At 38.0% G+C, this 13,443-nt stretch overlaps 1 protein-coding gene and 1 non-coding gene across 2 annotated transcripts; both read right to left on the bottom strand.

The window, feature by feature from the left end:
• Nucleotides 1–4,187: 4,187 nt before the first annotated feature.
• On the bottom strand, nt 4,188–4,911 carry LOC141718936 (uncharacterized). Its single transcript, XM_074521304.1, has 2 exons — nt 4,674–4,911; nt 4,188–4,573 (listed from the first exon to the last, which is right to left on the bottom strand). The coding sequence occupies exons 1-2, from the start codon at nt 4,909–4,911 to the stop codon at nt 4,188–4,190; spliced, it is 624 nt and encodes a 207-aa protein (XP_074377405.1).
• A 2,511-nt stretch (nt 4,912–7,422) lies between these two features.
• On the bottom strand, nt 7,423–7,529 carry LOC141723244 (small nucleolar RNA R71). Its single transcript, XR_012576229.1, has one exon. It is a non-coding gene; the product is annotated as a small nucleolar RNA R71 (small nucleolar RNA).
• Between the last annotated feature and the right edge of the window lie 5,914 nt (nt 7,530–13,443).

Here is a 13,443-nt window from a genome sequence, read left to right as displayed (position 1 = left end):
ATGGACCTGACCGAACCGAACCGAAATAATTCGGTTCGGTCCGATTTTGGACCGAATAGACCGAAATTTTTTTCAAAAATAAAATTACATTATAAATTAAATCACAAATTATAAATTTTAAAATATAATTAAAGTAATGTGATATGTAGAGTTCTAATACTCCATAAATATAATTATAAATTAAAAATTTTGATTATAATTTTTAAGATATATGTAAAATATATATAATACAAAATTATAGTATTTATGATTTGGTCTATTCGGTCTATTCGGTCCGGACCGAAATATTTGTGAAAAGAACCGAACCGAACCGAATTTTAATTCGGTCTATTCGGTCCGGACCGAATAGACCGAATTTCTGAAAAATTTAGGACCGAACCGAACCGAATTAGCACGGTTCGGTTCGGTTTTTCAGTTTCGGTTCGGTTTTGCGCAGCCCTAATCAGGATACAATACAGATCTATACCTACCTGTATAGATCCACTCGGGTACCTAGGCCTTATGGCCCAATAAACAAAGGGTCCTTTCCATACAGTATTTTGATGTTAAATCATTTTGATTTCAAAACATCATGATTCAGGGTTCGCAAATAACCCAGAATAATAGGTATATGCTCAAGAGATTACAAGTAATAATAAAGAAAGGTAATTGCATAATTAAGAGTAATTGCAGCAAAATGTAAAAACATTTAACTGTTCTGAATTTAGAATAGGGAAGAAATAATTACCTCAGTTGATCCGCTTTTTAACTTTCAAACACCATTCTATGTTCACTTATATTTTGTATCCACTTGTCTCATTACCACACATGATCATGCTTTACTTTTACTATCACTGTCTGGATTTGAATGTCTCGAATTATGTGTATCTATCATAAAAGATACTACTTCCATTAACCGACAATATATGATTGTCTATTATATGTTTATCCTTATCATCTACCCTCCCAATAATAACAGATAAGGATCACCTTCAATAATTTAAAATTTAATAGGCACGTGGACTCAAAATTTATATAACACGTAAACAAATAAGGCATGTATCACATATTTCATATGACATGTAACTCAGTTTGTCAAAACATTCGACTCGATCCGTTAAAAATTGAAATCGAGTCTAAATACAAATTTTCGATATTTGCGCGGGAATGTTTACAAAATCAAGCGACATTTCGAAATGAAAAATTTTATGTCTCGAAAGAATTTTTAATAGAAGCAGAATATTTCTTTGAGTCTAGGCGCGTTCATTTTGTATTAAACGGACAAACGATCTATTTATTATGAATTAAATAAAATAATTCAATTAATAATAATATTAATTGAATTTAAATACCTTTATATCAATTTTAAAAGCTCAAAATGATTTTTAAATCATTATTTGGCTTAATTATAAATTATTATATTTTATTTAATCATTTATAGATAAAATTAATTAATTAAATTAATTATTTAAATCCATAAATAATTTATTAAAATAAATTATAAATAATTAACCCAAATTTAGATTTTTGAAAATAATAAAAGAAAATAATTTTCTGGAATTAAAATAATTTAGTTATTTATTTAAAATAATTAACTAAATTAATTTTAAATTTAAAATCAATTTTTAGAATTTAAAAATAAATTTTGAATTAATTTTTAAAAGTAATTTCCAGAAAAAAATTTCAGGAATGAAATTGGGGGAAAATCAGTTCAAAATTGGGTCATTAGTGGGTCAGGAACCGAGTCAAACGGATCTTGAGGAACAACCAAGAACTGGTCGGACTATCCCAAGAATCTGGCGACCTGCGCTTTCCGGCCGGGTTCCGGCCAAGGCTCAACAGCCAGCAAAACACGTGGATCGATTCGGTTTTCAAGCCCCAATCAGATAACAGATAACCAGCTTCACAGAGGGATTAATCAAATTAATAAACAACGATCAAATCGTCGATTCCGACGAGAATCAACCAAAAATCCGGCCACCACCGCTACCTTCCGATGATAATCCAATTTTCATAAAAACTGAACCGAATTCGACAATAAATATCCTAAAACGAAGCATACAACATGTACAATTATTTCATATCATTAAAATCCATAACCAAAACACGTATAATCCAAAAAATTGAAAAGTAAAAACTATAAAATTCAAGATCTCGACCAAGTACTTCTGAGAATCGTTTGATACATATGAATATATGAATCAACTCTAAAACACACAAGGAAGCTTAATCAATCATCAAAATCAAACATGAAATTAAAATCCAATTCGACCCATGAACCCTAAAATTTGAAATTAAACGCCTGAATCAAAAAGCCCCAATTCGACCCATGAACCCTAAAATTTGAAATTAAAATCCACTAACCTGGGGTACTTTTTGATGATATAATTGGATTGATCATCTTAAGAGCTTCAATTTGACTACAAATACGATCTACTTTGCTTTCCAGATCACTCCAAAATCATGGTTTAATCTTTGCACAAATTGAAAAACATGAACCCTAATTTTGAGAGAAAATCTGATTTTATATATGTTTTTTTTATTTTTTAATAATTAAATAATAATTAAATAATAAATAAAGTCTATTTATATTAAAAAATAATACCCACAAAATTATTTAAGGCCTAATTGTATCATTTAATAAAAATAATTATCCCAAAAATAATAATTAACGTGAAATAATTTTTAATCCAATAAATACAAAAATTATTTCAAAATTTCCCAAAAATTACGAATAATTCGAAATTGCAAAAATATTGAATATTTGAAAGTCTCGCGATTTTATAAAAATATGATTTTTGTGGGCTTTGACTTCCCCGCAGGGGCCTGAAAAAATCATTTTTTACGAAACAAAATATTTTCTAAATTAACTAGATATTCAGAAAATCAATATGGTAAACGCCATATTATACAAAATAAGGTCAAATGCCCTACACGCAATAACAGCTATTAAAATTGATTCTCGCTAACATAGTACTTAATACAAACACATTTAACACATAATAAAATAGCTGAAAAATATCCTGAACCACACAGAACACATATAACACATAACATATAACCTTTTCTGGTCAATCATAATTTATAATATCATAAATCACATAATACTCATTTAATATAACACAAATCAATTGTAAATTCCGGGTTATTACAATGAATCTAAAGAGTTTCTCCATATAATGGATGACCATGAGAATCAGATGCGCCCTATGAACCTGGAAATTGGATAGAAAATGGGGGTCAAGGTTTTCCATAGCCTGTATATAGACGTGGTAGACCTGAGCCTTTTCACTTGCCCTTGGGAAACTCCTATGATTGACCCATCTAGACAGGCCTTCGGGTATCCACCCGAGATTACACTCCAGCAGTCCTTATCTAGTTCGAGTCATGGAGATTTTGGCTCTATAGGCAAAGCTCCTTCAGGAAGCCCTAGCTCCAAGGCGGCTCTTTAAGGGTAGATCCGGGAGCCAGTTCTTGGGAGTAGTAGCTCTTCCTCCGAGGCTGGCTCAGATAAAGATGGTGAAGATGAGGAGAGAGATGAGGAGGGGGACGGAGTCTCTCCTGGAGTGGGCAATGAAGATGAGGAGGGTTCTTGAGATGATTTATCATGACAGCCTTACACGACTTTAGATACCATCTGTGGCTATTCTATTCAGAAGTTTGTTTATTTGAACTTTTATGGTTTGTAACCTAATTGTCCCTAGGGACTGATTCATGATCCTTTGGGATCTAATCTATGTATTGTTGGTTTGATTTCATACTTATCTTTTATTTTCGACACTTGGTCCTTCGGGACTTGCATTCCTTAGATTCTCGTACTTAAATAAATTTGTAGAAATGATGATAGAAATAAACTTACATAAATAGGTAATATTTTTGAAAAACGGGTCCAAGCCTTACTTACGATGGTTTCGTCGACCTTATTTATATAGCTACTACTAAGTACTAGGAACATGTTATGAACGTCCTAAACATATTAAAACCTTCAGGTTTGGAGCGTGCCAAGTGCGAGGCACTTCATCACCCTTGAAGGTCTCTAGCTTATAGGATCCTCGTCCTAATGTCTTCTTGGCCTTATAAGGCCCTTCCCAGTTAAAGGCTAGCTTTCCTCTATCCCCGACTCCTGACACCTCAATCTTTCTTATGATCAAGTCTCCTAACTAAAAGAACCTTTCCTTAACCCTTCTATTGTAATAGAGGGAGGCTCTTCATTGATGCTCTGTATTGCAGGCGTTGGCCTCATATCTGACCTCGTCGATGAGATCAAGAGTGAGTCTCATGCCTTCTTCATTAGTCTCTGGCTCATATGCTTCAACTCTAGGTGATCCATGGGTAATTTCTAGAGGTACCACTGCTTCGGTTTTATAAGCCATCATAAATGGGGTAGCTTCAGTTGCCACTTTACAAGTAGTTCGATATGCCCATATTATATGCAGCAGCTCGTCCGCCCAAGTGTTCCTCGAGTGCTCGACCTTTTTCTTGAGTCCATCAAGGATAATCCTCTTAACAACTTTTGCTTGTCCGTTTGCCTGTGGATGAGCAACCGAGGTGAAGAGAAGCTCTATGCTGTTATCGTCACAATACTCCTTAAACTCTGCATTATCAAATTATCACCCATTTCCCATGACAAGGATGTGTGGGATTCCAAAATGGTATATCATATTTTTCCCAGAAGAATTGGGTAATTTGATTGCTAGTCATCTTGGTTAGTGCTTTAGCCGCAATCCACTTGGTAAAGTAGTCTATGTCTACCACAATGAACTTCTTATGTCCCGATGCCATGGAAAATGGACCACATATATCAATTCCCCATATTGCTAAAAGGTTTTTGGCCCTCACGGCTCTAGCCAAGCCTAAGCCGACTATCAAAGCTCCATACTCTGCTTCGTTGTTCGAAGTAGGGAAATAAAAATTCAAAGCATACTCAATCATCAATCCTTCGGGTCTGTGTAGGACTAGGCCCGCACCACTGGATTTTATTTTTGACGCTCCATCAAAATGGAGAACCCAATACTCTTTATCTTTCTCTTCTCCTTTCCGGGTTACTATTTTTTGCCCCCGACTTCTTGGTCGTTAATGGTGCATTCAACCACGAAGTCTGTTAAGGCCTGAGCCTTGATAGATTTTCAAGGTTTGTATTTGATATCAAATTAACCCAACTCAATTGCCCTCTTGATGAGCTTTCCACTTGCTTTCGGGCTATGAAAAATGTTCCTCAAAGGTTGGTCCTTCGAGACTTCGATCTTGTAGGCCTGGAAGTATGGTCTCAACTTCCTCGAGGCTGTGATAGAGCAAGTGCAAACTTCTCAGTAGTAGAATACTTCAACTCCGCTGCGTGGAGTACCTTGCTCACATTGTAGATAGGCTTCATGATTTTTTGTTCATACTTTACCAGGACGACACTCACGGCTTGTGATAAGTGGAATTTATATCCACTTAGAACGCTTCATATCGGCTTAAGTTAGATGTTTTAGACTCAAGTATGTGGTGTTTTTTATATGTGTTTTGTTTAGTTGTTACAGGGCACTAGTCATGAGGAGGAATTGAGTTTTGCAATGATTTTATGCTAATAAGAGGTCAGGAATGGAGTTTCGGAAGATCGCACGAAGATAGGAGCGTAAAACAAGAAAATTCTGAGTTTCTGTCATAAGGCAGGCGCCCCCATGCCTGAAGTAGGGCGGCCATGCCAGGAGCTACAGCAAGGCAGCGCGTCCGTGCCCAAGGCAGTATATTTCTGTAGAATCCTGTTTCTAGTACGATTCTGATATTCTACGAGTCCAGATCAACCAGGGGCCTATATATAAAGATAAAAAGACATTTTTAACAAGAAGGAAGCAAGGGAGAACATTAAGAAGACCTAGAGCATACAAGATGGCTAAGGAAAAGGAGATCTAGTTTCATACTTTTGTATTCTTCAATTTAGGAGATGCTTTTGGATGCTTGTTTTGTTCTTGTTCTAAACCCTATTACCTTTATATTCTATCATAGTATTCTGTACTTATTTATTATCATGTTTTCATTTGAACCCATGGTGACGATGTGTTTGATCATGAACTAATCTTTGTCATGGGCTTCTAGCGGATTTACTTATGGATTTCAATAGCTAATTCTTCAAAATCTTTAGTGTGTGGTGATTTATGATTTCCTAGTTTGGTTGTGCTTATTCGTCTTTGATGCGTAGCTAACATCTAAGATTGTTTGTTAATCTTTATTGAAGCGATAGTGAATATAGAGGATTAGAACTTGTCATGCTAGCATAGGTTTATGTATGAATTGACATGCATGATTCGTAGTGTAATTTTAACCATCTTACACACCCTATGTAATCATAATAGATAATTTGGACTTAAACCGTTATGTTTTCAAATCTTATAGACATATAGGGTCTAAGCATAATTGGTCTCTACTCAACTTCTATCTTGATTGTGGATGCTTAGTAGTAGGGTATACGTATATTGAAAGATAGCGTATACTAATTTCGTGTTATCTGATTAGTTATCATCACCATCGCATGCTATTGATAAAGACATAAACTTTGAATAAAGTATTTAATGAAGTTAAAATCCCATGTTTTATTCTCATATAAGCAAATCAGTTTGAATCTCTTAGTTACTGCATGTTAGTATAATCTCTTAAGTAGTTAATCAAATCAAATTTGTTACTTGTATTAGCTGTGAACGATAATCATACATTGTTGCATAGGTGTATAATATGAATTTAACCTAAACCAATCCCTGTGGGAACGAACTTAACTTATATCTTATACTACTTGTAATCACGTGTGCTTCTGTGTATTTTCACGTGTGTTTTAATGCGAACAAGTTTTTGGCGCCGCTGCTGGGGATATGTGTTAATTTTTAGTTTATATGCTTGACAACAGTGGTCGTTAAAGTTCACTAACTCAGATTATTTTACTTATAAGGTTACTTTGTTGTGTTTCAGGTACTGTAAAGAGCGTGTATGCGAACACGGTCTCAATCTCGGAAGGAAATAATTGAAGAAGATAAAGTAGTTGAAGATTTGGAAGAAGAAGTTTAAAAAGTTGAAGAAGAAGAAGTGATCATTACAATGGGAGAACCAGCAGCACCAACGAAAGCGTTGATGGATTATTCTCAACCAAAGATCAATGACATCCAATCTAGCATTGTCAGGCCATCTATCGCAGCTAATACCTTTTAGATCAAGCCTGGCACGATCCAGATGGTCCAGAACTCAGTCCAGTATGGGGGTTCTCCAACTAAAGATCCCAATATGCACATTAGGGATTTTATCGAGATCTGTGACACCTTCAAGTTCAATAATGTTTTGGAAGATGTTGTGAAACTGAGACATTTCCCATTCTCTCTGAGCTGGTTGCACTCTCTACCACCAGGTTCTATTGCGATATGGGAGGATCTTGCTCAAAAGTTTCTTACTAAATTCTTCCCTATGGCAAAGACAACTACAATGAGGAATGCTCTTACTCAATTTGTACAATAATTGGGTGAATCTTTATGTGAATCTTGGGAGTGTTATAAGGAGATGCTTAGGAAGTGTCCCCATCATGGAATGCCTGACTGGATGGTGATTAATTGATTTTATAATGGTTTGGGAGCACAGTCAAGACCTATGCTCAATGCAACATCAGGTGGAGCTTTATGGGCTAAGAACTATGAGGAAGCGTATGAGCTGATTAAGATGATGGCCGTGAATGAATATCAGAATCCAACTCAGAGGTTACCACAAGGCAAGGTGGCAGGAATTCTAGAGGTGGATACAGCTACAGCTATCGCTGCTCAGCTAAAGGCGTTGACTATGAAGGTTGATTCTCTGACCAACCATGTTGTGCAACTGGTAATGAGTGTTTTTAAGCTTTGTGCAGGATCGCATGCAACGGAGCAATATGCTATATCTAGTGAATCAGCTCAGTTTGTGAGCAATTTTCAGAGGTCGCAACAACTTGTTCCTGCTACTTATCATCCTAACAACTGAAATCATCCTAACTTCAGCTGGAGCAATAATCAGGGTGGTATGCAGCAGCCTTACCAGCAGTTTGGAAACAAGCCTTACAATCCTCCTGGTTTTCAGCAACAGTTTGTACCAAGGCAACAATTTCAGCCATAGGGAATGCAATAACAATCTCATAGAGCTGCCGGTCCATCTTCTAATGAAAATTATGAACTGGAGGAGTTGAGGTTTATGTGCAAAAGCCAAACAGTTTTTATTAAAACTTTCGAGAATCAAATAGGGCAGATTGCTAACGCCTTATTGAACATACCTCAAGGAACCCTTCCGAGTGACACAAAGGCTGATCCAGGCAAGAGATAATTCAAAGAACAGCTTATGACAATCACCCTGAGGTCTGGAAGGGTCGCTAGCCCTCAAAATCAAGAAAAAGAAGATTCTGAAAAAAATTCCAGAATGCAGGCGCGCCCACGCCCATAAGCAGCGCGCCTGTGCCCTCCCAAAATTCAGAAATTGAGATTTTTGATTCTTCTGCTGAGAAAAAGGATGGCGAAGCTGAACCAAAGAAGAATGTTATTGAAAACACTCCTCCGGAGTAGAATACAGGAGTCAAACAAGTCTATCCGCCACCTTCATATCCTAAAAGACCTCAGAATGAGAAGTTCGGCAAGTAATTTGTTAAGTTTTTGGAGGTTTTCAAGAAGTTGCACATTAACATACCTTTTGCGGAAGCTCTAGAACAAATGCCGAGCTATGCTAAGTTCATGAAGGGTATTCTATCTCGGAATTTAAAACTTGAGGAGTTGGAAACCATTGCTCTAATGGAAAAGTGCAGTGTTATGCTGCAACAAAAACTCCCTCCTAAACTTAAAGATCCAGGAAGCTTTACGATACCTTGTACCATTGGTAATCTATCTTTTGATAAGTGTTTGTGTGACTTGGGAGCTAGAATCAATCTCATGCATTTAAGAAACTTGGCCTGCCTGATCCTAAACCGGTAAACATGTCTTTAACCGTTCCATCACTTATCCGCGAGGTGTAGTGGATGATGTCTTGGTTAAGGTGGATAAACTCATCTTCCCTGCTGATTTTGTCATTCTGGATTTTGAGGAAGATAAGAAGATTCCCATTATCTTGGGAAGACCATTTTTGGCTACAGGCCAAACTCTAATCGATGTGCAGAAGGGTGAGCTTACAATGAGGGTTCAGGGTCAGGACGTGACTTTCAATGTCTACAATGCAATGAAATTCCCTGCTGATGAAGAAGAATGCTTTAAAATAGAGCTGGTCGACTCTATAGTGACTTCGGAGCTTGATCAAATGCTAAGGATTGATGCCTTAAAGAGAGCCTTAACAGGGGAATATGATAGTGAAGATGAAGAAGGGTCAGAACAACTTCGGTGTTTGAATGCTTCGCCATGGAAAAGGAGAGTGGATTTTTCATTTGAGTCTCTTGGTTTATCAGAGCTGAAAAATTCTCAAGAGCGTCTTAAGCCATCTATTAAGGAAGCTCCCACACTTGAGCTCAAACCACTATCTGATCACTTGAGGTATGCGTTTTTTGGTGATGCATCTACTTTGCCTGTTATTATCGCATATGAACTTTCAGGTAGTAATGAAGACAAACTCTTGAGAATTCCGAGAGAGTTTAAATCAGCAATTGGATGGACTATAGCAGATATCAAGGGAATCCGCTCTTCTTATTACATGCATAAAATTTTGCTTGAGGAAGGAAGTAAGCCGACTGTTGAGCAACAGATAAGACTCAATCCTATCATGAAGGAAGTAGTGAAGAAGGAAATTCTTAAATGGTTGGATGCAGGGATCATCTATCCTATTTCTGATAGTTCATGGGTGAGCCCGGTGCAGTGTGTGCCTAAGAAATGAGGCATTACAGTTGTTGCTAATGAAAAGATTGAGCTCATTCCTACTCGAACATTCACAGGGTGGAGAGTATGCATGGACTATCAGAAGCTGAATAAAGCCAACAGGAAGGATCACTTCCCTCTTCCATTCATTGATGAAATGCTTGATAGGTTGGCTGGTCATGAGTATTATTGTCTTCTGGATGGGTATTTCGACTATAATTAGATTTGCATTTCCCTAGAAGATCAAGAGAAGACCACCTTTACTTGTCCTTTTGGCAATTTTGCTTTTCGTCGAGTTTCTTTCGGACTTTGTGGTGCACCTGCTACTTTTCAGAGATGCATGATGGCCATATTCTCTGATATGATTGGCACTAATGTGGAGGTGTTCATGCATGATTTCTTTGTGTTCGGGACTTCGTATGACGAGTGCTTGCATAATCTTGGCTTGGTGCTGAAAAGATGTGTTGCGACCAATATGGTGCTCAACTGGGAAAAATGTCACTTCATGGTGCAACAGGGTATCATTCTTGGGCACAAGGTATCTAGAAAGGGTCTTGAAGTGGATAAGGCCAAGGTGGGGGCCATTGAAAATCTTCCTCCACCAATCTCAGTTAAGGGAATACGCAGTTTTCTTGGTCATGCGTGTTTCTATCAGCTATTTATCAAAGAGTTCTCCAAAATCTCTAAACCCTTGTGCAATCTGTTAGAGAAGGATGTCCCTTTCAAATTCGATGAAGAATGTCTAGCTGCTTTTGAGAGCTTGAAGAAGAGTTTGACTACAACACCTGTTATTACTTCACCTGATTGGAATGAGCCATTCGAGATGATGTGTGATGCTAGTAACTATGCAGTTGGAGCAGTTCTTGGCCAGAGAAAGCAGAACATATTCCATGTGGTTTACTATGCTAGTAAAACCCTTAATGGTGCTCAGCTGAATTACACTACTATAGAGAAGGAGCTTTTGGCGATCGTCTATGGTTTTGAGAAATTCCGATCTTACTTACTTGGGACAAAAGTGACAGTTTTCACTGATCATGCTGTTATTCGATATATGGTCTCGAAGAAAGATTCAAAACCTTGTTTTATTCGATGGATTCTATTGCTTCAGGAATTCGAGCTAGAAATCAAAGATAGAAAAGGTACATAAAACCAACTACCGGATCATCTCTCACGACTGGAAGATCAAGGCAATGCTTCCCAAGATAAGACGTTAATCAATGAATCTTTTTCTGATGAGCAATTTTCTGGGGTGCAAGAAGAAGAACCATGGTTTGCAGACATTATGAACTATCTTGTGAGTAATGTTATTCCCCAAGAACTCTCTTATGCTCAAAGGAAGAAGTTTCTGCATGAGGTGAAGTGGTATCGACGGGATGATCCGTTCTTGTTCAAACAAGGAGCAGATTAGATTATCAGGAGATGCATTCCATACAGTGAAATGTAGGGTATTCAGCGAGATTGTCATTCTACTGTGTATAGTGGTCATTATGGTGGAGAGAAGACAACTGGATATATTCTTCAAGTGGGATTTTTCTGGCCTACTTTATTTAAGGATGCTCATCAATTCATGTCAAGATGTGATCGCTGTCCAAGAGTTGGAAATGCATCCAAGAGAGACGAGATGCCTCTCAATGTTCTTCTTGAAGTTGAGATTTTTGATGTTTGGGGAATCGACTTCATAGGGCCATTTGTCTCGTCATGTTATAATCAATATATTCTTTTGGCAGTGGATTATGTGCCTAAATGGGTTGAGGTTACCTTGCCAACCAACGATGCGAAGGTGGTGATAAATTTTCTTCGTAAATAGATATTCACACATTTTGGTACTCCAAGGGTTATAATCAGTGATGAGAGATCGCATTTCTGCAATCGCAAGTTCACTATGTTAATGGAAAGATATCATGTGAATTATCATGTTGCCACAGCTTACCATCCTCAAACTAATGGGCAAACTGAAGTATCGAACCGAGAGATCAAGCGAATCTTGGAGAAGGTTGTGAGTTCGTCAAGGAAGGATTGGTCTTTGAAGCTAGATAAACTGTGTGGGCCTATAGAACAGCATACAAGACTTCTCTAGGAATGTCACCGTTCTAGTTGGTGTATAGGAAGGCGTGTCATTTGCCTACGGAGCTAGATCATAGAGCATATTGGGATTTGAAGATGCTGAATCTGGACATGGCAGCTGCTGGAGAAAAAAGAATGCTTCAACTTAATGAACTCGATGAGTTCCAACTTCAGGCTTATGAGAACAACAAGGTATACAAGGAGAAGGTCAAAATATGGCATGATAGAAGGTTAGTGCGCAAGTTATCTGTGCCTGGCCAGCAAGTTTTATTGTTCAACGCTCATCTCCGACTTTTTCCAGGGAAGCTTTAGTCGAGGTGGTCAGGTCTGTTCATTGTCAAAGTTGTGTTTCCACATGGAGCTGTGGAGATTTTTGATAAGCATCTGGACCAAGCGTTCAAGGTAAATGGTCAGAGGTTAAAGCATTACTATGGTTATACGGGGAACCATGAAGTGGTGAGCACCGCTCTTTCGACAAATTGATTCGAAGATTCACGTCAAGCTAGTGACGTAAACCAAGCGCTTCATGGAAGGCAACCCATGTTTGTCGTATAGTAGCTTTGACAAGAAGAGAAAAAAAAACTTGACATTTTCCAGAAGCACGGCGCGCCCGTGCTGGAAGTGGGGCGGTCGCGCAAAATTCTCCAGAAACACGGCGCGCCCGTGCTAGAAGCGGGGCGACCGCGCGACCCTCCTGGAAAAGAAAAAAAGAAAAAAAATCATCTCAAAACCAATCCCTACCCGAAAATTAACCTATTTCTACCCTAATTTTATATCCTAAACACTTCTAAACCCTACCCATCCCTTTACCTATCATGTATATATACATTTTCTCTCATACACACACACATCTCCTATTCTCAAAATCCTAGCTTCTCCTACAGATTACTCACATCCTAATCTTTATTCTATTATTGATATGGCACCTAAGAGAGCAAGAACTGTTGGGAGTAGTAGCACTCATCCCTCGATTACTGAGGATTCTCGCATGGGTGGCGCGGTGGAAAGATTTTCTTCTCCGGAGGCACAAGCAGAGTTTACTAGGCTGATGTCTAAGTCGATTGCGAAGGAGAGGGGTTTTTTGCTCACGGTGAAGGATGGGAAGCTTTTGGAGATGATTGTTGAGTTTAGATGGCAGACTTTCTATGAGACACCCGTTATGGTCCCGATGAGCATTGTGCGGGAATTTTATACGAATGCTAAGGCGGATAAGAATGGGTTTTCTGTGGTTCGTGGGTTGACGGTTGATTATACTCCAGAGGCTATTCGTATGGTTATCAATTAACCCGTGAGGAAGCCTATTGCTGAAGATTGGGTGCAAAAGACTAGGGAGGATTTTGATCTGGATTATATTGTGGCTGAGTTGTGTGTTCCTGGGACAGAGTGGAAGTATAAGGCGGGCACGAATGAGCGGCTTACTTTTTCTTCTTCGTGTATGAACAGGTATTCTAGGGCTTGGAACCAGTTTGTGTGTGCAAATATCATGTCATCTTCGCACTCGCACGAGGTTACTGTGGATCGTGCTACTTTGCTATGGGGGATTCTGAATGAAGAGTCTGTGGATCTCATTTTTGTGATTCATCAAAGC

The sequence above is a fragment of the Apium graveolens genome, chromosome 4 (genome assembly GCF_009905375.1).
Source record: "Apium graveolens cultivar Ventura chromosome 4, ASM990537v1, whole genome shotgun sequence".
NCBI lineage: Eukaryota > Viridiplantae > Streptophyta > Magnoliopsida > Apiales > Apiaceae > Apium > Apium graveolens.
Note: the sequence above shows the minus strand (reverse complement) of the source record. Positions and strands in the feature narration are given on the sequence as shown.

What these genes read in the sequence shown, in the direction of transcription:
- LOC141718936 (XM_074521304.1), bottom strand. Translation starts at nt 4,911, where the DNA reads ATGATTGAGTATGCTTTGAATTTTTATTTCCCTACTTCGAACAACGAA. An exon ending in AGCACTAACCAAGATGACTA is followed by an intron (nt 4,574 to 4,673) that starts GCAATCAAATTA and finishes TTGATAATGCAG; the next exon opens with AGTTTAAGGAGTATTGTGAC.